The sequence below is a fragment of the Sus scrofa genome, chromosome 9 (genome assembly GCF_054392235.1).
Source record: "Sus scrofa isolate SSC_HxYL_T2T_F1_AM1 chromosome 9, Sscrofa_HxYL_maternal_Yorkshire_Landrace_v2.0, whole genome shotgun sequence".
Lineage (NCBI taxonomy): Eukaryota > Metazoa > Chordata > Mammalia > Artiodactyla > Suidae > Sus > Sus scrofa.
In genome coordinates this window covers 36,196,555-36,224,033 of record NC_139391.1, presented here as the reverse complement: position 1 = coordinate 36,224,033, position 27,479 = coordinate 36,196,555, and the positions used below count along the sequence as shown (strand labels likewise).

Below are 27,479 nucleotides of genomic sequence, written 5' to 3'. Positions count from 1 at the left end.
AGTGAGATCAGGTAGTATTCGTCTTTCTCTGACTTATCTCATGTACCATAAGTGTACCTCTAGGTGCACCCATGTTATCACAAATAGCAAGATCTCCTTTTTTATGGCTGAATAATATTGTGTGTGTATACCTCTCATTATTTTCTTTATCCATTCATCCGTTAATGGACACTTGGATTGTTTCCATTGGCTCTTGTAAATAATACTGCACACAGGGGAGCATGTATCTTTTCAGGTTAGTATTTTTGTTTCCTTTGGATAATACTCGGGAATGGAATAGTTGGATCATATGGTAGTTCTATTTTTAATTTTTTTTTTTTTTTTTTGTCTGCACCAATGACATATGGAAGTTTCTGGGTCAGGGATCGAACTCACATCACAGCAGTGACTTCAACTCCAGATCCTTAACCCACTAGGCCATCAGGGAATTCCTTTTTTTTTTTTTCAGGGAACTTTCATACTATTTTCTTTAGTGGCTGCACCAATTTATATTCCTGCCAACAGTGCACAAGTGTTGCCTTTTTCCCTTATCCTTGCCAACACTTGTTATTTCTTTCTTTTTGATAATTGCCATTTTAACAGGTGGTGAAGTAATAATTCATTGTGTAGCATTGTATAGTCTACGCTAAGCCTGTGGTGGGTCTGTGGGAACAATCTGGGGGTCCTCAGGAATAGATATACTTTTGACTACTATTGTTCTTGTTATGCTAGCTATCTCATTTCGGTTATCTGTGTATATGAATCTGGTGATTTATTTTGCTTAAGGAAGAAAGCCCAGGACATAAATAAATGGAATTTAGGAAGCCTTCTCTTTAAGAATGTAAGATATACCACCTATTTTTTTCAAATGAATTATTTAATGATGAACTTACTCATTCATTTATTCACCCCAGAATATTTGTAGAGTATAATCTATTAGACAGAACCTAACACGTAAATAAGGGTAAATTTTTTTAAAATCATTTAAGCTAAAATGTTTCATTACCTTTGTAGCCTTATACAAAGTAAAAGTTAATTTTAGTGAAGTGATTTGTGATTGACTCTTATTGTGAGAGCCTATTTTTGGGTGATGGTGGATTTCACCTCACAGTTCTTGCGAATGAATGAAGCTACAATGATGAGAGCTGATAGCAAGTGGTCTCAGTGCAAACACATAAACATAATCATATTATCTCACAGGTGTTTAAGCTGTTGACTTCAGTGATGGCTAAAATGCCTCCAATTTAGCATCTTTTCATTTTCAAGCTTATTTTTCTGCTGTGCAATGTGTATTTTGCTCTCTATTATGACATTTGGCAATTTTTTTTCCGGTCTTCTTAGGGCCACACCCATGACATGTGGAGATTGCCAGGCTAGGGGTCGAATTGGAGCTGTAGTGGATAATGGCCTACGCCACAGCTGCAGAAACATCAGATCCAAGCCGGTCTGCAACTACATCACAGCTCACGGCAACGCCAGATCCTTAACTCACTGAGCAAGGCCGGGAATTGAACCTGCGTCCTCATGGATCCTAGTCAGGTTCGTTTCTGCTGAGCCACGATGGAAATTCCTGGCAATGTGTTTAGACCATTAAACCAAAAGATACTGTCTATTTTTATTTTACATTCCAGTTGAGCCCAACCACACAAAACCATTCAGGGTCACCTGTATTTGGGGGTGAAGAGGAAGAGAAGGTAGACTTTATTATTCAGTAGCTGAGATCTAGTTTTCTGTTTGAAAGGTGGAATTTGCTGGCATGTGCTATAGATTAGATTTGCTTGTGGTATTTTCTTTTAAACTTTTAGTTTGATTGAATTTTGCTTAATTCACATATGCAGTACTGTAAAAATGTTCCAGGGTACGTCCCCTAAATGCATACATGGTACCTGATCAACTAGGAAAGTTTTCATACCAGAAACATCAAATGATGCTCTACTTCTCACACCCTCTCTTGGAAGCAATGAGAAATAAGTTCCTTTAGGCCCCAGTGGTATTTAGCGCCTGCATCAGGTACTTGCAGGATCACTCTTACATGCCATAGGTCTCAGCTCATCTTCCTGACTAGGTCTTATTGTCTCTTGCAGATACACCCTTAAGGATTTCAAAAGGTTAATGATTTCAGCCTGTTTTTAACCAATCAGGATCAGGATTAAGTTTGTCTTCTTCCTCAGAAGTGTTCCCAGTAGCATTTTATTTTTTTCATTTTCCTTTTAAGCCAACATGGAGGAGATCTGTTTCATGTACTTTTCTGTTATGCATCTTATCTTTACTTGAGTGATAGAGTGATAGCTATGTCTGGGGTTTTATGTCGGTTGTATTTTGACTGTGTTAAAGGTTTTGTAAAATCAGAATGTGGTGGGGGGGGTTGCTTGTTTGCTTTGAACTGGACATTTATTCTCAGGCATGTTGCAGAAGCCGGTGTGAGAGAATGATTATGTCCCAAGTTGCAGGAGAGTTCCTGGGAGAAGCTGTCACGTGAGGGTCCTTGCCTTTGCACAGGAAGAATTCTAGAGCTAGCCATAGTTCAGCAAAAGTCAGTTTATTTGAATGTGATCTGTCTCAAAAAGCAAGAACAGGCCTTGGTCTGTGAGGGTGTTAGTTTTTAATGGGCTGGGTAATTATATACACTAACAAGTGGGAGGGAGAGACAGTCTCACTATGTTGGAGAAGGGGTGGAGATTTCCAGAAACTGCCCACCTTTTGGCCTTTATGATCAGTCTTGGTGCCTGTGGGCGTGTCTTTCAGCTGCTGAAATTACAGTGGGTGCATAATGGGGCTCTGGTTCCTCTGGAAGTCTGAATCTTCTGCAACCTTGAACCTGATTGATTCTAACCAGTTTTTGTTGTATCCTCAATGGCTGTGTCATTCTTTCAAAGATTTCCCCCTGCCCTTTATCCTCTCTCTCACCATGAGCTTGTTGGGAACTTGATCTTTATTGACTCTGACACCTCAAAAAATAAAGAAAATAGATAAAGCCAAGAAGAGTAATTGAAAAAAGCTCCTGTGGAGCAGAGCTGTCACAGAGCAAAAGAATTTGGCACTCACAGGGAAGCATATTGATTGTGAATCCTTAATGAATCTTTGAAAAAAATCTTTTTTGTCTTTAACAAGAATTATTTTTAAAATACATATATTATGATATTGATGATACTTTATTTTCATGATGGAATGTTTTAGGGAAAATTTGATTTTCATAGAAAGTATACATTTAATTTTATAAATAAAAGTTACTTCTTTAAATTAAGAAAACCTATACTCTCACATTGTGGACCTGTAGGATAATAGAAAAAATATATATATTGGTCTCTGCCCCCAGTTCCTGAAACAGAGCTCCTAAAACCCTTGTAGTTTCCTAATGGCAAGAATGATAGGAGCGGAGTACCCATTGTGGCTCAGCGGTAACAAACCTGAGTAGTATCCATGAGGACGTGGGTTTGATTCCTGGCCTCGCTCAGTGGTTTAAGGATCCAGCATTGCCGTGAGCTGTGGTGTATGTGGCAGACACAGCTCGGATACTGAGTTGTTGTGGCTGTGGCATAGGCTGGTGGCTAAAGCTCCAATTCACCCCCTAGCCTGGGAACTTCCATATTCTGCACATATGGCCCTAACAAGAAAAAAGGAGAAAAAAAAATGCTAGGAGCGTCTTTTGATCTAATATTTGGTCTTTTGGTCCGGTTCCTGACACAAAGCTCCTAAACCTGGAATTTCCTAGGTGATAGCAGTGTCTTCTGTTCTAATGAGATGACTTTTGATGGGTTCCAGGATAGGGGCCAGTCCACCAGAAAGACCAAGCAATAGTTAGAAATTTCAGTAAATGAAAAAGCCAGATGCAAATGTTTTATTTCCTAAGTCCTTGCATTTGATCCCTATCCTAGTGTTTGCACAGTATGTGTGCTTCTCAGACCACTTACATCATAGTTTCCCTAGGGGATTGTTAGATGTGCAGATTCCTTATCCTCACTGCAGACCTGCTGAGTCTCCCTATGGACTAAGTGTGTATCTTAGCCATTCACCTAATTCCTGGGTGCACTATAGTTTTGAGAATGACTGTGCTATGCTATTCTATAAGCATTGTCATGTTTTAATCTCTCTTAGTCTAGAGAGATAGTGAGAATCAATGAATCATTCTTATCCTTGGAGTACAGTACATTTTGGATTGACGTTTATGCTTTTGTCTTTACTTCAAGATTGTCATGGATTTTAAGCACCCAGATGGTATCACAGTGCCAGTTATGTTGCCCTGTCGGAGTTTGCTGGTGATGACAGGAGAATCTAGATATCTTTGGACCCATGGGTATGTACTGAAATGACGTTAATGACAGGATACCTTTTGCTTTCTGACAGTTCTCAGTCTTTTTTTTCTGAGCATCCAGAACCACGCCCCAGGCTTGCATGTTGAGGCTTCTGGGTTTAAACCCCCAGGGACATCTAATAGCCTTTAAAAATCTTTTATTTTGAAAAACAATTCAAATTTAAAGAAAAGCTGAAACATAGTGTGGTGAATTCCCTTCACCTTTCACATAGGTTTACCAATTGTGAATATTTTGCCATGTGTTTTCTCTCTTGCATGGTGTCATTATCATTATTTTTGCTGAATCTTTTTTTTTTTTTTTTAATCTTTTTAGGGCAGCACCCACAGCATATGGAGGTTCCCAGGCTAGGGATTGAATCAGAGCTGTAGCCACTGGCCTACACCACAGCCACAGATGTGCAGGATCTGAGCCACATCTGTGACCTACACCACAGTTCATGGTAATGAGGGATCCTTAACCCTCTGAGTGAGGCCAGGGATCGAACCCAAGTCCTCATGGATGCTAGTCAGATTCGTTTCTGCTGAGCCACAACAGGAATTCCAAAAAGCAAAAGCTGAATCATTTGAGAGTAAGTTTCTGACATCATGACCCTTTACCCTTACATGCTTCACTGCATATTTTTTTAAGAGCAAGAATATTGTCTCTCTCAGGGCTTTGCAAACTCTGGCTCCTGAGATGTGTAACACAAAAAAACAGATGGCCTGATTCTGTGCGCTACAAATTAAATTTGATTTTTTTTTCATGACCATTTAAAGTATTTTCACTTTCATTTTCAGTAATTAAAAATGGTGATGTGATCCAGTGGTTTAAAGTATTCCTAGAATTTTGAGAAAATTTGCATTTTCTTTCTTTTTTTTTTTTTTTTTTTTTAGGTTCAAAGATTTTTACTCTTGATAATATTTAAACTTGAAGAATAATGGTAGTATGGCAAATACAAAATAAGAAATTACTTTCTGTGGGCCTATGTCAGGAAAATATTTTGATTTGTTCTTGGTAATAATGTAGATTAATTCAGGAGGTGGCTGGCTGTGGAGCCCTGGGGGGTTCTGGAGCTAGTGTCCAGCTACTGGTGGGCTGGGCCACTCCCTGACACAGTTGGCTGAGGAGCCCCAGGTATCTTGGCGTTGGTTTCAGCTCATTGGTACATAGGGCAAGGCCTGGGTGTCCTGGCCAGCTGATGGGTGGGGCTAGTCCTGGGCCCTCTGGTGGGCTGGGACAGAGCTGAGAGCTCAAGGGGTCCTAAGGCAGTCATCCTGCTGGTGGATGGGGCTGTGTTCCCACCCAGCTACCTGCCTGGCTGAAGTGTCCCAGGCCTGGTTCTTACTGGTTGGAGGATGGGGCCAGGTCCTCACCCTAATAAGCAGGAGGGAAGATTCTAAAATGGCAGTTGCCAGCACCAACGTCCTCATGGTAGGAAGAGCTCCCCAAAGTGGCTGCTGCCAGTGTCCTTGTCCCCAAGTAAGTCCCAGTTGCCTCTTCCTCTCTGAAAGGTTCTTTAAGATCAGTAAGTGGGTTTGACTCAGGCTGCTTTCTAATTACTGCCTCTGCCCTGGGTCCCAGAGTATGTGAGTTTTGTGGTGCCTTTTCAGAGTGGAGTCTTTTTTCCCACAGCCCTCTGGCTTTCTGGAAAGTAACATGGACCTTCAGTACACGCTCTGGGGCTTTGTCTTCCAAGTGCAGCCTTCAGGCTGGGGAGCCTGATGTTGGGCTCAGACCCCAGGAACATGATTCTTGACTTTGCCACCTCTCGCCTTTCTGCCCATCTCATTGTGGTTCCTTCTTTATATCTTTATTTGTGGACGATCTTTCCTGCTAGTGTTCAGGTTGTTCTGATTCATGTTGCTCTGTAAATGTTGTTAATTTTGGTGCCATGGAGGAGGTGAACCCAGTGTCTTCCTACTCTGCCATCTTGGTCCCCATCAGTTCTTGATATTTTTTGGATATTAACTCTTTATTGGGTATATCATTTACAAGTATTTTCTTCCATGCTGTAAGAATTCCCATTCCACAGGAATTCCACAGGTTTCCTTTTCATTTGCTTGATGGTTTCCTTTGTTGTTCAGAAGAAGCCTTTTTGTTTGATATAGTCCCTCTTGTTTATTTTTGCTCTTGTTGCCTTTTGGGGATTCTGATTCTAACAACAGATTGAATGAAACAGTATAACAATGATCAAATGAAGGTTGAAAATTGAAATACATCGTATTAGTTCATTTTAGGATCAAATCCATTTTAATTATATGGTTAGTCTTTCTCTTTCCTAGACATGTAGTAAACATCTGATTCTTGATAAAGAGGTAAACAACTTTAGCATAAAATTATGCTATTTTGTAATTTGCTGAGATCTTTCGGGCTTATTAGTACTTTCCCTGTGAATATGAAACCCACTTTGACAGGCAGATAGCCTTGTGAGAGTAAATCAAGCAGAAAACTTGGCTTCAGAAGATTTAAGTCCTAGGAATAAATTTAACAAAATATACACAGCATATATACACCAAAAATTGTAAAGCATCACTGAGAGAAATTACAGAAGACCAAAATAAATGAAGAGATAGAGATGTCATAATCACGGACAGGGAACTTAATAGAGTTAAGATATCAATTGTTCCCAAATTGACCTAATGATTTAATGTAATTCAAATCAGAATTTTAAAAGACTTTTTTGTAGAAATTGGTAAGTATATTCAGAATTTATCAGGAAATGTGAGATCTGGAATAACTGAAACAGTCTTGAAACAGAAGAACAATGTTGGAAGATTTATTCTGCATGATTTTTAAGACTTAGAATATATAAAGCTACTTAGTCAAAGAGTGTAGTATGTTTGTACAGTAGGACAGAATATATTCATAGATATAGTCAGTTGATTTTTGACAAAGACATCAACGCAATTCAGTATGGAAAAAAAATTTTCAACAGATGGTGCTAGGACACCTGGGAGATCCATGTAGAAATAAAGTGAACCTTGATCTACCTCACACCATTTACAAAAATTAATATGGGGTCACTCATAGGTTTAAATGTAAAAGCAAAAACTGAGATGTCTGAAAGAAAATACAAGAGAATATTTTTTCAACTTTGGGGTAAGCAAAGTTTTTTTTTTCTTTTTCTTTTCTTTCTTTCTTTCTTTTTTTTTTTTAAGAAAGATTTCAAAATGCACTTACTATAAAAGAAAAAGGAGTTCCTATTATGGCTCAGTGGGTTAAAAACCCAACATAGTGTCTGTGAGGATATGGGTTCGATCCCTGGCCTTGCTCAGTGGGTTAACAATCCAGTGTTGCTTCAGGCTGGGTTTAGGTCACAGATGCAGCTTGTATCTGGTGTTGCTGTGGCTGTGGTGTAGGCCAGCAGCTGCAGCTCTGATTTGACCCCTAGCCTGGGAACTTCCATATGCTGAGGGTGTGGCACTAAAAAGATAAAAAACAAATTAATTACTTAATTAATTAAACTGCAATTTCATGGCACTTGCCACCTGCTAAAATGGCTAAAATTTAAAACTGAGACAACACTAAGTGTTTGTGAGAATGTCAAGCAGCCAGAACCTTTCACATGTTGCTGGTAGGAATGTAAAATTGTGTGCAACCATCTTGGAAAACTAGTAATTAGTCTATGACCCACCAATTTCTTTTATTACCCAAGAGTAATAAAAGTATACACCTGAAAAAAATGTGTATAACAGTGTTCACAGGACTATTTGTAATAGTCCCAAACTAGGAATACCAAAATTTCAATAAATAGGAGATTTTGGATAAACTATGGTATGTTCATGTAATGAAATTTTACTCAGTGATTTAAAAAACAGTGAGCTATCAAAACACCAAGAACATGGCTGAATCTCAAAATGTTTATGTTGAATGGACAAAGCCAGACATAAGATAGTACCAAATGTACATGAAATTCAAGAACAGAAAAAACTCAAGAGTTCCCTGGTGGCTCAGTTAGTTAAGGACCTGGCATTGTCAACTGCTATGGTTTGGGTTCAGTCCCTGGCCCAGGAACTTTCACATGGTGCAGGTGTGGGTCCCTCCCACCCATCCACCCTCCCAAAAAAAGAACACGTGAAACTAAACTGATAGAAACCTGAAGAGTCAGAATAGTGGTTGCCTTGAGGTGGGGAAAGATTGACTAGAAAGGGACACGGGAATTTCCTTGGCTAGCTGGAAATGTTCTATATCTTCATTGAGATAGCGGCTCCATGTTTTTGTACGTTTGTCAAAATTCATTGAACTGTGCATATAAGATCTGGGCGTTTTACTCTGTAAATTTAACTTTGAAGAGGCCAAATGATTCCTTTTTTCCTGTTCAAAAATTTGATCATACTTTCAAGATTCCCTTTAAACTTTCTTACAGTCTACAATGGCTGTAATTCTCAGTCTTTTTAATTTTCAATCTTTGTTTTACTTATTAATCATATACTTTTTGGTGCTATTATCTGTTGTTTTCTCATGTTGATATCCTTGACTCAACTAGATTTCACTTACTGAGAAAGATATATTAGAAATTCCAATTAGAATTTTCTATTTGTCTGCTTCTCCTTTTAGTTTTTGTTTGTTTATTTTATTTTTTGCTTTATATATTTTTAGGCTATGCTATTAGTTAGGTGCATACAAATATATAGGGTTTTTATATCTTTCTGTTGAATTGACCCTGTTAATCATTCTGAAATGATCCTTTTTATCTCTTATATTATTTGCCTTAAAGTCTAATTTGTCTGATTAGTATAGCCATACCACTTTTCTTTTGGTTTTCCTAGGTATATGCAAAATATTTGTTTTCTTTATGTTTTATCTTTTTTATTGTTTTATTTTCAACTCTTCTCTGTTGTTTATAAGGTGTCTGTTGCATATAGTTGGATTTTTTAACAAATCCAGTCTGAAATTCTATAATCGGATTTTTTTAGTCCTTTTACATTTAACCTAATTACTGATACTGAATTTATATTTACCATCTGTTTATTCTTTGTCTCATCAGTTCCTTGGTTTTTTCCTTCTTTGGAATTGGTATAAATTAAATGTTTGTTATTATTCTATTTTCCCCTTGAAGAGTTTGTTTGCCTAAATTCTTTTTTTTTTTTTTTTTGTCTTTTTGTCTTTTTGCCTTTTTGCCTTTTCTAGGGCCGCTCCCATGCACAAGGAGATTCCCAGGCTAGGGGTTGAATCAGAGCTGTAGCCACCAGCCTACACCAGAGCCACGGCAACTCGGGATCCGAGCCGCGTCTGCGACCAACGCAATAGCTCATGGCAATGCCAGATTCTTAACCCACTGAGCAGGCCAGGGATCAAACCCGCAACCTCATGGTTCTTAGTCAGATTAACCACTGAGCCATGATGGGAACTCCATTGCCTAAATTCTTTTAATGATTACCCTAGAGATAATTTCTTAAAAGACAGAAACTTCTATTTCTTTGTTTTGTTTTGTTTTTCCTGTGTGCTTAGCAATTCAGGGAATCTAATAGATATTTGTAATAAATTCTAGATTTATTCTATTCCCTTAATATTTTTAAAGGACCTGAAATATTTTTATGAATACAGTGTTAAATAAATGAATTTGACTGTTGTTTTTAGAATCACACCCAGAAAATTTGATACTGTTCAAGCATCCAGGGGTCACAAAAGTGGAATTATCACCGGTGATGTTGAAGACTTAACTTTAAACAAGAGAGGAATACGGACATCATTTACATTTAGGAAAGTGAGGCAAACACCTTGTAATTGTAGTAAGTACATAATTTTGGTTCTACTCTAAAATGGAGTAAATATAGTATGAAAATCTAAAGTTCCCTCAGAAACTGAGAAGAGCTTTGTCTTAACTTCTGTAATGGCATTTCCCATCTTCTGCCTGTATTTTGTACTTCATATACTTTTTCTTAACCATCCCCATTAGAGTTTATATTCTTTGAGGGCAAAGATTGCATCTTATTCATCCTTATTTTCCTCAAGCATAGTTGAATTCCAAATAAATATTTTATTGAAGTCACAATTAAGAGTGCTGCAGTTTGGGGACATTAAATATCATTTGTACAAAAATAGGGTTTTTTGGAAAACAATTTGTCAGGTTTCTAAATTATGTCTCATTAACCCAACAAGGAGGTTGGAGATGACAAATCATTTCTAGTAAATAGATAACTTTAGGGGATAAACAGTGGTTTATGTTTTAGTCAGTTTGGAAAGGAGTATTGAAAAACTTGTGAAGAAAATGCTGTTTTTTTTGTTTTGTTTTGTTTTGTTTTGTTTTGTTTTGTTTTTGTTTTTTTAAGGTCGCACCTGTGGCATATGGAGGTTCCCAGGCTAGGGGTTGACTTGGAGCTGTAGCCTCTGGCCTACGCCACAGCCACAGCAACATGGGATCCAAGCCACACCTGTGACCACACTGCAGCTCATGGCAATGCCAGATCCTTAACCCACTGAGCGAGGCCAGGGATCAAAGCCTTGTGGATACAAGTGACATTAGTTTCCGCTGAGCCATGATTGGAACTCCAAGAGGATGCTGTTTTGAATTGTCTATACAAGTACATCATGACCTGTATTTCTTAGACTCAATGAATAAAAAACCCCTTTCATTTTATAAGTAATATTTTATAATGACAGTGATAGTAAGGTTCTTTTTACATCTCAGGGATTTTAATTATGGGTTTTATCTTAGCAATAACTTTTGGATTTATTATATTAAAAACATTTTTTTTAAATATCCATATTATAACAATAAGATATCCTATTAGAAAACTTGGAATCATCATACTTGGTATCTTCATGTTAGTGAAATGTAAAATAGATTTTAACAGGTTTTTATTTCTTTTGCTAAAAGTGTCATTGAGGACTTAAAACATTTTAAAAAATTTATTGATTAAAAAATGTTTATTTATAGAGTTCCCGTTGTGGTTCAGTGGGTTAAGAACCTGACATGAGGATGTGGGTTCAATCCCTAGCTTCACTCAGTGGGTTAGGGATCCAGCATTGCCACAAACTGCCACGTAGGTTGCTGTGGCTGTGGTGCTGCCCTAAGCTGTAGTTCCAATTTGACCCCTAGCCTGGGAACTTCCATATGCTGGGTGTGACTTTAAAGAAAAAACAACTTTAATATTAATTTAGTATTTGTTGAATACCTAATACTATCGGTAGCTTTACAAGGTATAGAAAAATACAGAATAGCTTTTGTTCTCAAGGAACTTGAAGTCAATAGGAGAGACAAGTTTCTTATGCAAATATTTCTTTGTTATGGACATTAATTTAGTGTATGGGGTGCTAAAAGAAGCTCTGTTTATTCAGTTTCCAGATTTTTTTAAAGTTCAAGGCTACTTTTGGATACTTTTGGTCAAAATGTGTGGATTTAAAGTGATCCTCCCTTTGCATAACTTAGATACTCATAATTTCTAAGAGAATAACATTTTAACCAAGACAGTTTAAGATAATTATAATGTATATTGTGAGGTAATCGTGATTCTGATATAACCAGCATAATATAACCCATCTGTTTCTACACGTGAGTTGTAGAGCTCTCCAACTCTCTGGGCCACTCTTTTCTTAAATGTCCACTTGAAATGTTTAGATCTTCATGTTACACAATAGTAGGGACTAGGTTTGGCATCTTCTAGTTATATTTAGGGAAGATTCTTGAAGCTTTCACTGCTACAGCCCAATTATTTGCTGCCATGTGATTTATAATTCTTGCCTTAGTCTTATCTGTGGTTTATCTGGGAGCACATTTCTTCCTTTATTCTCTAGTATACCACCCATAAAAGGTTGTTGTGTGACACAGACTTTGAACACAAAGTGAAATTATAGCGTAGGAGAGAAGAGGCAAGGATTTAAAATGGGTTTTAGACATTATTGTAGAGAACAGGAAATGACTTCGAAGTTAATTTGAAACATTGTATCCTAAATTTCCTTCTCTACTTGGTGGTGGTTCTTGAGTTTTGCTCATTCTAGGGAAGGAGGTATAGTCATTTAATATGTGGGTTCTTGAGCCTCTGCTGCTTGGGTTAGGACTCTGTGACTTACCATCTTTGTCACTTTAGGATCATTATTTAATGTTACATATGCCAGTTTCCCCATCTATACAGTGATATATAGTATTCCTTAAATCTTGGGATTATTACCAGATGATACTTTGTTTCTAGGTCTTGTTCTTCTGAGAGTCCTAGCTAGGGCCCCCAGAATTTATCTCCTTCACCTACCAAGAGAAAAACCCTAAATCTTGCTACTTGCTAAATTTCTGGTTAGTCCAGGCCCATTAAGATCCTATCCTGAATAAAAGAACCCTTAATCCCAAATAAAATAGGTATCTTCATTATAAGGCATGCAGAACTGCAGTCACATTTTGTTGCAAGTGGATTTTCCCCCTTCTTCTTATATTAGCCCCCTCACATATACAACTGGACTTGTTAGGTAAGAGCTACTTTTTTATACTGATAAATCAAAGCCTACTTAACCTAGTGAGTGTGGATTGAAATGCTTTTTCTTTTAAGAAAAAAATCATAATTTATGAATCATTTGGACAAAAAATAAATGGTTTACATTGTCTTATTTTTATCATTAGGTTACCCTTTGGTTTGTGACAGCCAAATGAAGGCGACTTCTCCATCATTTCCAGAGAATGATAAAGAAGCCTCACAACTGGAACAAGAATATGTCCATCGAGTTTATGAAGAGATCGCTGGGCACTTCAGCAGCACAAGGCATACCCCTTGGCCACACATCGTGGCATTTTTGAAAGATTTGCCAAGTGGTTCATTGGTTGCTGATATTGGTTGTGGAAATGGGAAGTATCTTGGCATCAATAAGGAATTACATATGGCAAGTAACTGTTGATTCTGGCTTTCTGCTTAATTTGTAAAGGTTATTATCACTTTCTTCCACATGATATAATGCTCAGTTTTTAGGTCATTACAGAAAATTTGGAGTTCCCATCCTGGCTCAGCAGAAACGAATCTGACTAGTGTCCATGAGAACGCAGGTTCGATCCCTGGCCTCACTCTGTGGGTTAAGGATCCAGTGTTGCCGTGAGCTGTGGTGTAGGTCACAGAAGCAGCTTGGATCTGGCATTGTTGTGACTGTGCTGCACGCTGGTGGCTACAGCTCCAATTCAGCCCCTAGCCTGGGAACTTCCATATGCCACAGGTACAGCCCTAAAAAGACAAAAAGAAAAAGAAAAAAAAAACAGTAGTATATGTGGTGAATCTGTTCTTATTGGACCTGAGTCATGCATGAGCTTGTTCTGCTTTTTAAAAATTTCTGTGTTCTGGGTAAGAACCATTTCATTTTTAGACTTCTTCAGTTCTAGCATCAGCAATTAGCTGTTAGCTTTATTTTCAAAGTTAAATTTTATAAGAATGCTTTTTTTTTTTTTAAATAAGGGATCTCAGATTAGACTTTTATTTATTTATTTATTTATTTATTTATTTTTTGCCATTTCTTGGGCCGCTCCCGCAGAATATGGGAGGTTCCCAGGCTAGGGGTCTAATCGGAGCTGTAGCTGCCGGCCTGCGCCAGAGCCACAGCAACGCGGGATCCGAGCCGTGTCTGCGACCTACACCACAGCTCACGGCAACACCGGATCGTTAACCCACTGAGCAAGGGCAGGGACCGAACCCGCAACCTCATGGTTCCTAGTCGGATTCGTTAACCACTGCGCCACGACGGGAACTCCCCAAGAATGCTTTTTATACCTACAAGAAACTCATTACCTTTATAATGGTACCAACAGTATATGAGATGTGCATAGCCAGGGCTTGATCTAGCTTATTCATTAGGTGATATTTGGTCTCAGAGCACCCTCAGTCCAAACGTATTCTTTTTTTGTTGTTGTATTTTTATGGCCACACCTGCAGCATATGAAGGTTCCCAGGCTAGGGGGCTAATTGGAGCTGCAGCTGCCAGCCTACACCAGAGCCACAGCAATGCCAGCCGTGTCTGCGACCTACACCATAGCTCATGGCAACGCTGCATCCTTAACCCACTGAGCAAGGCCAGGGATCGAACCCGCAACCTCATGGTTCCTAGTCGGACTTGTTTCTGCTATGCCACAACGGGAACTCCCTAGATGTGTTTCTTAGATAAACAGTTACTAATATACGGTATGGACTTTTTTGATTGTTGTAAATAGTTGGGATTGCAAATATAATAATAATAATAATAGGAGTCTGCTTATAACTGTAAGAATTGGAGATGCATTTATGTAGGTCTCTTTTATACATTTGTTTTTGTTTTGCTTTAACTGTTGACTACCCAGTAAAGGAAAGAAAAGAAAGGAAACTAACAGTGTCAAGTACCTGCTGTGCTAAGTGCTATAAATGGGAAAGTGGGAAAACTGACACTTGGTCAGGTTATGACATGCCCAGGGTTACAAGGTGTCAGGAACCTCATCTCCAACTGCAGAGTTCATACTCTATGGCGTTCAGCTAAGAGAGATACCTAAAAGGCTAGCAGTGGTGACAGAACACCAGGCTGTAAGCTCAGATATGGCAGGGATCATGTCTATTTTGTTGTTCACTTACTTGGCACATGATAGAAGCTTATTTATGGTATGTTGAATAGTGAGGAGCAAATTCACTTTCGGTTTCTTACATGAAAACCAGCATACATTTAGTGCTCTGTTTGGCGACCTTTTTTTCTTTGTTTGTTTGTTTTGGTCTTTTTAGGGCTGCACCCGCTGCATATGGAGTTTCTCAGGCTAGGGTTAGGATCGGAGCTGTAGCCGCTGGCCTACACCACAGCCATAGCAACACCAGATCTGAGCCACATCTGCAACCTACACCACAGCTCACAGCAACGCCAGATCCTTAACCCACTGAGCAAGGCCAGGACTGAACCTCTGTCCTCATGGATACTAGTCAGATTCATTTCTGCTGAGCCATGATGGGAACTCCTGTTCTGTGACCTTGAAGGAAATGTGGCAGCTCAAAGTGGGTGGGCTTTAATTCAGAGTAAGTTGCCTTAACTCAGAGTAGAGTGGATTTCTCTTTATATCTAGACTCCAGGACAAGAGTTCTTGTTCATCTTTTGTTCCATGTAGTAATAATAACTAACATTTACATAGCTCTTATGTGGTTATTGAAATATTTAGTATATATCATTTCCTTTGATTTCCCCTATTAACTCTGAGAAGTAGGTATTTTTATAATGAGGAAACAGAGGCTCTGAGATATTAAGTAGTATTTCTACTGTTCAGCCAGTTATTACTAAAGCCAGAATTCCAATTGAGAGTTTAAAATGATCTTCTCCCTAGACTTGTGGTTGCCTGATGGGAGGGGGAGGGAGTGGGAGGGATCAGGAGCTTGGGCTTATCAGTCACAACGTAGAATAGATTTACAAGGAGATCCCGCTGAATAGCATTGAGAACTATGTCTAGATACTCATGTTGCAACAGAAGAAATGGTGGGGGAAAAACTGTAATTGTAATGTATACATGTAAGGATAACCTGACCCCCTTGCTGTACAGTGGGAAAATAAAATTTAAAAAAAAATAATAATAAAATAAAATGATCTTCTCCCTGTACTTTACTATAGCCTTTGCCTATTTCTCTGCCTTTTAAACTATGTATTACCACTTTAATTTTCCTGTAATTACATATTTTTTAATAGTTTTTAAAAAGCCATATATTTTTGAGCAATAAAAATAATATAGGCACATTCAGAAAACAAGTGAAAGGGAAAGTATTCTCTTATAATCCAGTGCCCTAATAAATCAGTTTATTGTGAGGAATATAGTGTTTTGTAAATTTTTTATATAGTCATGAGTACGCATACAGTTTAATAGCTCATTTATATCACGTATGTTTCCATTTTGATATTCAGTCTTCTATAGTTCCTGGACATCATGATATTCTAAGAGGTGGATGTTACTTGACATTTGGTTGTGTTCAGCTTGGAGCTATTATAAATAACACTGTAGTGAGCATGAATATTAAAGACAATATGACAAGAAAGAAGAAAGTGAATTTTTAGAGTGTAAAAGACCTGGGCTTACATCCCTGCCCACCACTTAACTACTGTTCAATTTAGGGCAAATTACTTATCTTCTTTGAGACAAAGTTTCCTCATCAGTAATACTATGATAATAGGAGTTCCTATGTGGCACAGCAGAAATGAATCCAACTAGGAACCATGGGGATGTGGGTTCAATCCCTGGCCTTGCTTAGTGGGTTAAGGATCCCATGTTGCCGTGAGCTGTAGTAACGTCACAGATGCGGCTTGGATCCTGTGTTGCTGTGGCTGTGGTGTAGGCCAGGAGCTGTAGCTCCGATTTGACCCCTAGCTTGGGAACTTTCGTATGCCTCAGGTGTGGCCCTTAAAAAACAAACAAACAAACAAACAAAAACAGAGAAATTAGTAATATAGTGATAATAATATCTAACTCAAAGTGCATTATAAGAGTTAATTACATTAATACGAAGAATCTGCTTTAACATGTAATGGATGCCCACTAAAAGGCAATTTCATTAGCCTGTTTACCTTTTTCCGTGTTTTGGATTATTTTCTTAGGATACATTTTTAGAAGAATAATTACTGGGTCAAAAGTTGTGAGCCTTTTTATTTTCCTTTAAAAGTGGTTTGCCAGGGTGCTTTTTTAAATTGATTTGTACTCTCACCAAACACTTTATGAGAGGAAGTTGCATCACTCTCCTGTCACTGTGGTATACTTTGGTTTTAAAAGTCTTTTTTTATACTTTGTTAGGAGAAAAATGAAACCTTGTTTAGTTTGATTTACTAAGTTGAATGTTTTTTCATTTTTTACCTGCACTTCCAGAATTGCATATTTAATGTTGTGTTGAGGATTTTTAAAATTATGCAGAAGTATAAGTATGCATTTTAAGCACAACTAGTTAGTGTTTTTATTGTCATTCATCTCCATCCAACATAAAGAAATATGTAACTTTACATGAGCCCTTTACTGTCTATGAATATTTATACATAAGCCATTTTCTGTCTGTTGTTGACATTATGCAACATTGTTAGGGAGAATTTCAAATACCTAGTACTCTCCTTGGTATAAAAATTTAAGAGAATTTAAAACTAGAAAGGGAAGAGAAAAAAATACTGATCATTTGACTGTGGAAGACTCAGGCAAAATAAGTGAAAGATGAAAGTACTAGTCTAGGCATGAGTCAGGTGTACATTTGACCTAGTTCTTTATGCTTAAAATTGCCCCTGTTTCCTCTTGTTGGTGAAAAGGAGTGCTCTGTATACATTACTGTGAAAGTCTGTCAGGAAGAAGGAAATTTTCTCCCATTTTTGTTTGGTTTCTCTTCTCCCTGTTCTGTTTTATCTGTGGTTCCCAGGTAATAACTTTCCTCCTCTGAATAACTATTGAGTTCTATCTCTAGGGATTTGTTTTTATAGGCAAGTTGGATTTCTTCTTGTTAACTTTTAGCAAGCTATAGCAGTCTGTCAGAATTGGGGGCATACTTGAAGCTTCTGATTCCATGAGCTGAATTTTATGTAATAAAACCTGGCAAGCACCAAAATATAATATGCATATTGTTTGAGTGGTACTGTCATCTTGATATTATGACCATTGGCATAAAATAATGGAAGAAAATAAATAAAAGTAGTTGCCAGTTATGTATTTTACATTGGCAAAGGGAGCAATTAATTCAGAGTCCTCCCACTGTTATTATTAATGGGTCCTTAGTACTTTTCCATTTTAAAATATATCAAAAGGAAAAAAAAACAAAAAAACAAAAAAACTTAAGGGAGTTCCCGTCGTGGCGCAGTGGTTAACGAATCCGACTAGGAACCATGAGGTTGCGGGTTCGGTCCCTGCCCTTGCTCAGTGGGTTAACGATCCGGCTTTGCCGTGAGCTGTGGTGTAGGTTGCAGACGCGGCTCGGATCCCGCGTTGCTGTGGCTCTGGTATAAGCCGGCGGCTACAGCTCCGATTCGACCCCTAGCCCGGGAACCTCCATATGCCGCGGGAGCGGCCCAAGAAATAGCAAAAAGACAAAAAAAAATAAATAAAATAAAATAAAATATATCAAAAGGATATTGCTAAACTTTACTTTTTATTATACCTCAGATATTAATTTAGCTATGGGATAGAATACAGAAGCTATTTAATACTAATTAGAAATTGAGCAAATTTATATTAAGTATGACTAACATGGCAGTGTGACTTAGAAATAGTAGTTTTAACAAAAAGATTCATACCTTTATTTTCAGACAGACCAAGGGAACCATAATGATCAATGCTCACTACATCAAAAATTCAAATGAATAGATAGAAAAATAAAGTGTCTACTTCTGCTAGATCTTCTTATACATTTCTTTTCACTATTGTAGAGACATGGTTAAGAATAAATATCTGGAGATAATCATGTGCACATTGCACGTGCATGTGTGCTCACGCTCTATATATATGCACGCACATTTATATACACATATAATAGATGTATGCATATATATATATGGTATTTTTAGAACTAAACAGTACAACTTCATACAAAAACAGCAACAAAACTAGAGAGAAGGTAGGCAGTTCTAGTCCTCAAACACTTGCCACAGAACCAGACACATGCAGAAGGTATATTAAACCTCACCAGCTTGAGGAGATGAAAGAATGCTACTAGCTGCCTTCAGTGCTGTCATTCCCACAGAATGGTTTGGTTGTACCAAAAGGTTTAATTCAGTAGCATTTCACAAATTTTGAATTCAACACTTTATTTTTGATATATATAGACTGGGTATTGAGCAGAACAAAATTCGATAGCTTTAAATAATGAAATAAATTATTTAACTTTTTTTACTTTGGGAGATTTTCTTTTCTTTTTCTCTTTTTTTTTTTTTTTTTTTTTTTTTTTTTTGCTTTTTTTAGGGCTGCACCCACAGCATATGGAAGTTCCCGGGCTACTCCACAGCCACAGCAACATCAGATCTGAGCCGTGTCTTCAGCCTATACCACAGCTTATGGCAACACCAGATCTTTAACCCACTGAGCGAGACCAGGGATCAAACCTGAAACCTCATTGTTCCTAGTCAGATTCATTTCCTCTGCGTCGTGACGGGAACTCCAGATTTTATTTTCTGATGGTACAAGTAATACATATTGAAAAGTATAGGAGTTCCTGCTCTGGTGGAGCAGGCTAAGAATCAGCATTGTCTCAGCATCAGCACAGGTTCAATCCCCAGCGCAGCACAGTAGGTTAGAAGGATCCAGTGTTGATGCAGCTGTGGCATAGGTCACAGCTGTGGCTCGGATTCGATTCCTGGCCCAGGTACTTCCATATGTCATGGATGTGGCCAAAAAAAAAAAGTATAAAGAAGCAAGAAAAACAATAAGCCACCCTCCTCTTTCTAGGCCATCGAATAATTTATTTAGCAATAAGAGATATCTTAGGACCTCTTGTTTGTAGCTCTCCCCAAAAGACTAAATGTCTATTTTTATGGGATAAGTTCCATTTTAAAATGTATGATTTGGGGGAAGGGGGAGGGAGTGGGATGGATGGGGTGCTTGGGGTTAATAGATGGAGACTACTGCCTTTGGAATGGATTAGCAATGAGATCTTGCTGTATAGCACTGGAAACTGTGTCTGGTCCTTTATGATGGAGCATGATAATGTGAGAAAAAAGAATGTATACATGTATGTGTAACTGGGTCACCATGCTGTACAGTAGAAAATTGACAGAACACTAAACCAGCTATAATGGAAAAAAAAATCGTAAAAAAAGTATGATATTACAGAAACATCTAGATTCTGAATGGTGATCAATTAGTTGCCAATAAGGACCTCTGATTTCTACCCATGTTATTTTTATTCTAGCCATTTGTTTCCATTCACTAATTTGATTTCTTTTTGATACCTGTTAAGGTAATAAATACTAAACTGGCTGTAATAACTGATAATATCAGGGTCTCAGACACTTTCACAATGAATATGAAATCTAATAACTTTGTGACTTTTTTTTTTTTTTTTTTTTTTTTTTTTTTGCTTTTTAGGGGCACAAGTGTGGCATTTGGAAGATCCCAGGCTAGGTGTCAAATTGGAGCTTCTGGCCTACATCATAGCCACAGCAATGCGGGATCCGAGCTACGTCTGTGACCTATTCCACAGCTCATGGCAACGCTAGATCTTGACCCACTGAGCGAGGCCAGGGATTGAACCTGTGTCGTCATGGATACTAGTTGGATTCATTTCTAATGAGCCATGACAGGAACTCCCATTTTGTGACATTTAAATAAGATGTTATGCAATTCTTTCTTTATCTGTTACAGATTGGCTGTGATCATAGCCAAAACCTTGTGGACATTTGTAGAGAGAGGCAATATCAGGCCATTGTCTGTGATGCTCTGTCAGTACCAATCCGCAGTGGGTCTTGTGATGCTTGCCTCTCCATTGCTGTTATTCATCATTTTGCTACGGCAGTAAGTACTCTCTTTCTTGCTTCAAGAACTTGTAACTAAGTGGCAGGAAATGTTCATAGATTTTACTGATTTGGACCCTATTTTAGCTTTTCCTTTCTTTCCATTCTGTTTTCTTGTTGTGATTCAACTTGCCCTGTTTTTTAAAGAAAGCCTGTGGAGTGGAGATGAGCTGCATGGGAGTGGTGTTTACTTAAACAGGATCTGAGAAGACTATGCTTTTACTGCTGCACATTTCTGCCTTTTTCCTGCCCTGAGGCTTGGTCATCTTGAAGTGCCTTTCTCAAATCCACAGAGTCAGAGAATTTTAGTTCAAGAGACTTTAAGAGATACCATCTCTAGGCCTCTTGAGAACTCTCTTTCCTCAGCCTCCAAGTTTCTTTCGGTTTCCCATCTTGCTTTCTCAGCTCTGATTCTCATTCCTGACAATCCGAGTTCCATGTTTTCCCATTCTGTTTTTCCTCTTTTCCTATTCTTTTTTTCAAACCTCAGGTACGTAGCTGGTAGTGATATAGTCTTGCTTTTTAATTAGTCATGTATGTTCCTAATTTTAAAATAAATGACTTTTATATTTTATATTTTTCTTATAGGGAAAAAAAATCTTAATATTCCTAGATGTTACTGGTTTCTCTCCTATTCTAAGCAATAATGTTATAGACCCTCTGTGCTGGAGTTACCAGCAGTTTCAGTACACCTTATGACCTTACCTGAATTCAAAACAAAACAAAACAGAAAACCCTCTACGCCTCTATATTATTGTTAGAAAGGAAAAAAAAAAAAAAAGTGTTTCCCCTATTCTTTAATACTCCCCCCCCCCACCCCTTCACAGATCAAAACTCTCCTTTTTTGTTCTCTTTTGTTTGACGTAAGATATTTTGTTTGATTTTCTGGGCTGTCCATCTTAATTGAAAATAGTCCTATAGTCAGTTATATTTGCTTGCTTCCTCTCTCTATCTCCTGGTTGATAAGTGGCAGTGTTGTTTTTTGTTTTTGTTTGTTCACTAGGAGCGTAGAGTGGCAGCTCTCCAAGAACTTGTCCGACTCCTCAGACCTGGTGGGAAAGCACTCATTTATGTCTGGGCAATGGAACAAGAATATAAGAAGAAGAAGTCCAAGTATCTTAGAGAAAATAGAATTAGCCAAGGAAAGAAAAAGGAGATCAGCAGTCATACACCAGTGGAAGAGTTGCTTGTGAAGCATATGCCTGAGGTGGGCAACCAAGATGCAGCATGTTCTGTCCCCTCCAATAATGACTTTCAGGAGGGAGGATGTAATTCGAGGAAAGTTACTAATTCCAAGCTGCCTATTCACACTAACAGGACTTCTTTTCATTCTCAAGACTTGCTGGTTCCCTGGCACCTTAAGGGAAATCCCGGTAAAGACAAAGCTGTTGAGCCATTATGTGGTCCATTAGGATCCCATGACTCAGGTCCTGTGTTGCATCGTTACTACCATGTGTTCTGTGAGGGAGAACTGGAAGCTGCCTGCCAGACTTTGAGCAATGTCAGCATACTGCAAAGCTACTATGATCAGGGGAACTGGTGTGTGATTCTTCAAAAGGTCTGATTATCTCTATGAACATATCATATACAGGAAGAAATGCTCAGCTTTTTTAAAAAAGGAGATCAAACTACCTATATTTTTACTTAAAGAGAAAACTTGTGGAAGAGTTTCAAAGGAGAGTGTCTGAGAGAAATTTGGAAGTAGAGATTAGTTAGGAAATATTCAGTCTACTGCTATTGTTCATTTAAAACATAAATGTAGGCTTATCCTACAGGGAGGAACATGGATGGTTTTTAGGATACTTGGGATCCTAGGGTGAGAGTGCAGCATTTTGAAAATAAACTTTTTTTTTGGTCTCGCCTGTGACATGTGGAAGTTCCCAGGCCAGGGATCAAGCCCAAGCCACAGCGATGACCCAAGCTGCTGCAGTGACAACACCATATCCTTAACCTGCTGTGCCATAAGGGATCTCTGAGGATCAACTTTTGTTATAAAGTACTACTAAATGAGCTAAATCATGTGGAATCTTAGGAAAGTAATCATATAACATTTTAATAAAAAAATTCCTGTTCAATAGAAAATTGTCTAAAGTTTAGCTGTGGTTTTTTAGCTCTTTAAAATCATAGATAATAACCACTCTCACTACATTTTACTGGCACAGGGCTTGACACATAGTATGTACTCAGTAAAATTTTGGTCGATGGGATAATACCCATTTGTTAAGAGGTACTTTCATCCAATAAATACTTCTTGAACCTCTACTATATACCAGTTACTATTTTAAGTTATGGGAGGGGAGCAGTGAACAAGAAGGAACAAAGTTCACACCCTTGTGGAGCTTACATTTTAGAAGGAAAGACAGACAATAAGCTGATAAATAAATAGATACTAGTGGTAAATGCCACAGGAAAAAAATAAAACAGGAAAGGGTTTCACTTGAGAACAAAAGGTTATTTTTAAAGGGCTGAAATAACTGCTAATCCTGACTATAGTTATTACCAAGAGTTAACTGGTATTCCTAATGCATTGCTCTAGGTGTTAAAGGCAACCCAGATATACTTTTTCTTTTTTTCTTTTTATGGCCACACCTGTGGCATATGGAAATTCCCTAGGTTGAATTGGAGCCATAGCTGCTGGCCTACACCACAGCCACAGCAATGCCAGATCCAAGCTGCATCTGTGATCTACCCCACAGCTCATAGCACAGTTCATAGCCAGAGCCTTAACCCACTGAGTGAGTCCAAGGATCGAATCAACATCCCCATAGATAGTAGTTGGGTTCACTACTGCTTTAGCCACAACGGGGAACTCCCAAATATACTTTTTCAATTCATATATTTAAATAGCAAAAATTAGAATTGTTAGTTAGACCTAATTATGCCACAATAGCTAAAGCTGTGGTGTCATTATTGGCATTTCTAGTTCTTTCATATTTTGTTCCAGCCCAGTGCAGTCAGGGGTTATGTTTTACCTACATGTATACCATAGTTACCCAGTTAATATACCCTAGGTCAAGTTTCCAGGAGGAACAGAGGTCAATTATCATGCAGAAGTAAATTGTTTTCACTAATTACTTTTGTCATGGAATTTCAGTACAGGATTATAACTGTTCCCTCTAGATGAATTTTATGGTTCATGATATGGGAAGAAAAAAACTACAGGGCTAAAAATAGTTTTATCTAGGACTTTACATCAAAATTTGAAGTTCAACCTATATTAATATATTTTCAAATCTAAATGAAATAGATGATTTTCCTTTTTTTTGTATTTAAAGAGTAAGGTAATAATTCTGTTTAAAACAATTTTGTTTTAAAATGTTTATATTTACATAACAAAATTCTACAATTAAGGTAACAAATTTAGATATAGCTTTCTAATTGACATGTTTAGAACACTTCAGCTAACAATAACAGAAAACACATCCTTATGAAGTACACAAGAAATATTTACTGAAAAGACCATCTTCTGAGTCATAAAACAAGACTCAATACATTTAAAAAGAACTAAAGGCGTACAAAATATGCTTTCTGACCAAAATGAAATTTAATTATAAATTAATAAGAAAAAGATCTCTGGAAAAATCTTCAATAATTTTGAATCTAATTAACCCATAGAATCAGGAAGAATTCAAAAGGGAAAATAGAAAGTATTTTGAGCTGTATGAAAAGGCAACCATACCATATCAAACACAAAAAATTAACTTAGCAGGAGGCTATGTTAAGGATAGCACTACTATCCTTACAAAGACCTAGTTGCAATTGTTAGCCCTTGCCTGGAATCTGGGAACTTGGATTTCAGGGGTGTTCCCACAGCCCTAACTGATAAGAGTGGCTCATGATGCCTACACTGTAAATCAATATAATTCACCATTTTAACAGAATAAAGAAGAAAAATCCCATGATTATTTCAATAAATAAAAAAAGGATTTGACACCTGACCCCTCCCCCCCCAAAAAAAAAGAATTTACAAAGCAGAACCATTGTCCTTGCTAGGGAGTTAAGTCAACTAATTGAATGTTTTCCACTCAGAGAAGTGAGCAGAAAATGTATCACTTCTCTCCACGCATTTTCAGCTTCCCAATTCTTAGCTACATCTTTGTAGTTTGATCTTCAAGGTAAAATCTTGCCTGCCTTCTTCCCCTAAAGAGTCTTCTTTAGGAAAAGTCTTTATTTTGCCAAAAAATTTCTGTGAAGGAAGAGAAAATATAAGGTAAGACTCCCAATTAACTTTTGTAAGTTTAAGACTATAATTTTGAAGAGTTATTATTCTTTAGTTAGTGAGAGAAAGACTTCTAAGTTTTCACAGATGGTGTTGAGGTACCATAATGTAGTAGCAATTCTTCACTCCTCCCTCTACTGTCAGTTTGACAGTTTGACAGTTTGACAGTATGAAAATATATGGACCCCTAGGCTGGGAACCTCCATATGCCATGGGAGCAGCCCAAGAAATGGCAAAAAGACCAAAAAAAAAAAAAAAAAAAAAAAAAAAGCTCCCCCAGAGTGACTTCAAATCTAATTTGTAGGATAGAATATTCTCAGTTCAAATCAGCACTGGATAAGATAAAAGTATAAGAAATAATAACAGAGCTCAGAAGACTTGAGTACTTTTACATTCTGTAAGAATTATAGCCAAATCATTGAAAATTAGTTGTATTTAGCAGAGTATTGCTGCAACGGTGTTCCTGTCTTTTAACATCTGCCTTACTAAACACTCTTACCTGGTGTACTTCTGACCTGAGGCAAATTGGTCTAAAGAATAAAGCGTTTTCACATCATACGGATTTGAGACTGAACACCACTAACTAACTGCGGAGACCTTGGGGAAATACTTGTAAAGGGAGGATAGCAATAATTATCTTGAAAGCTTTTAAGTGGATTGAATGAGATTGCATATAAAATACTGAGCATAACACTTATTACAAAATAGATGGTCAACAAATGCTAGCTTGTTTCTTCCTCATCCTCTGCCCTAATCATATCCCTAAGAGAAATCTGGTCTTTACTTTTTTTAATCCGTGTGTGTCTGTGTGTCTATGTGTGTGTGTGTGTGTGTGTGTGTGGTCAACTTGACATAGGCATTCATTCATTCATTCATCTAACATGTATTTAAGACTGCCTACTATTTGCCAATTACTGTTTTGTTTTGTTTTTTTTTCCAATACAGGTAATTTTAATGAAATTGGCATAGTTAAGACCAAAAAGATAAAGGGGACATTGTCAGTTTACCTTTGGCTCATGCCTTAACAGGCTAGTGAACACAACTTGAAACACAGGTGAATCTTGCTCTGTTCTATGAGATAGTGAAGGGGTCTTCTCAGTATTTAAATATATTAATATAAGCAGTTATAGAAATCTAAATATAAAACCAATCTCCTATAGGTTCTGAGAAGGTATTCACCATTTTCCTGAAAAGTTTAACACTCCACATTCAAGTTTAACCATCTCTGTAGAAGGGAAAGACAGTGATAGTACTTGTTGAACTAGAATTAATATTAAAATTCAAAAAGCTGACCATATTCATTTAGCCACCAACCAATCTTATTTAAGTCAGGATCATCCAACAGAAACATTCCATCAGCCATACATGATCTGAATTCTAGAGTATGAGATCAATTTAAATATGGCACACATATAAAAGTCATGAGACATTTCAGTCTTGTAATAAATAAGGCGGTGGCCAACTTTTACTCATTAGTAGCTTTTTTGAGATAAGCTATCAAGTCTTCCCTGTCTCCCTTCTTCTTAATGCCAGCGAAGATCATCTTCGTTCCAGGTACGTACTTCTTGGGATTCTCCAGGTACTCCATCAGTGTCTCCTCTCCCCAGGTGATGCCTTTGTTCTTGTTGGCATCTGTGTAAGAGAATCCAGGAGCCTGACCTGTCTTCCACCCAAAGAGACCTTGGAGGTTTGGACCAGTCTTGTGCTTGCCTCCCTTTTCTACAGTGTGGCACTGGGCACACTTCTGAACAAAAATCTTCTTGCCCTTCTTAACATCACCCATTTTAAAATCGTTCTTTCACCGAGCTCAACAGCCAAGCCACCACTCACAGGCTGGACGTCCCACTTTCTCCAGTTACTGTTTTGAATAATCAGTGAACACAAAAAGGATTCTACCCCTATGAAGCTTACAGCCTAGTTGGAGGGAGTGGTATGATGGAATAGAAAACCATATATTATGTTGTAAAGTAATACATTTTCCCCATCATAACAAAAGAAGAGGTAGGGCAGAAAAAGAAGTTACAGGTGGGATGTCAGATGGGTTCCAGTTTTTAAAACTGGTCAGCACAATTCTCTGTGAGAAGGTGACATTTGAGCAAAGACTTGAAGAAGGTGGAGGTGTTAACTATTTACTTATCTGGGAAGGAACATCCCAGAGAGAGGAAAAGACCAATGCAAAGACCTAAGGTGATGGGCTGAAGAGGAAGGACCACAAGAAGGCCAGTGTTGCTGGGTGAGATGAGTGAGAGTAGTTGGAAATAAAGGCAGATAGTTACTTGGGAGCTGAGGTAGATCACGTAGGATATGCCAAAAACTCTCTGAGATGCTGAACTATTTGAAGGGTTTTGAGTGGAAAAGTGACATAATCTCACTTCCATTTTGAAGGCTACTCTGGTTGCTTTGTGGAGATGAGACAAGAGGATGAGGGTGGAAGCAGGGAGACCAGCTGGGAGGTTTTTGCTGTAGTCCAGATGAGTATGAAGATGGATTTGCGACTCCCTCCCCCCCCCCCCGGAGATTACTGCAGATGATAGAACACTGCCCAAGGGAGATCCATATTTCTTGGGTGGGAGTGGGAAGGCAGGCCTTAACCAATATGTTGAAGGAGGGTGACTTCC

The 27,479-nt window shown here is 37.9% G+C and overlaps 1 protein-coding gene and 1 pseudogene across 11 annotated transcripts in view; one reads left to right on the top strand and one right to left on the bottom strand.

The window, feature by feature from the left end:
• Positions 1-22,724, top strand: part of ALKBH8 (alkB homolog 8, tRNA methyltransferase) — a 42,862-nt gene extending 20,138 nt beyond the window's left edge. For 9 of the 11 annotated variants that reach the window (XM_084975939.1, XM_084975937.1, XM_084975938.1 and 6 more), the window contains 5 exons: positions 4,167-4,273; positions 9,852-10,003; positions 12,823-13,079; positions 20,494-20,643; positions 21,646-22,724. In XM_084975939.1, coding sequence (XP_084832065.1) covers positions 4,167-4,273; positions 9,852-10,003; positions 12,823-13,079; positions 20,494-20,643; positions 21,646-22,206 — 1,227 coding nt within the window. In that variant the 3' untranslated portion in view covers positions 22,207-22,724. Of the gene's footprint in view, positions 1-3,450; positions 4,274-9,851; positions 10,004-12,822; positions 13,122-20,493; positions 20,644-21,645 lie in introns of all 11 variants that reach the window. The other 2 variants (XR_014815169.1, XM_084975940.1) reach the window with 2 other exon arrangements.
• Positions 22,725-26,162: 3,438 nt separating this feature from the next.
• On the bottom strand, positions 26,163-26,694 carry LOC100626234 (cytochrome c pseudogene; annotated as a pseudogene).
• Between the last annotated feature and the right edge of the window lie 785 nt (positions 26,695-27,479).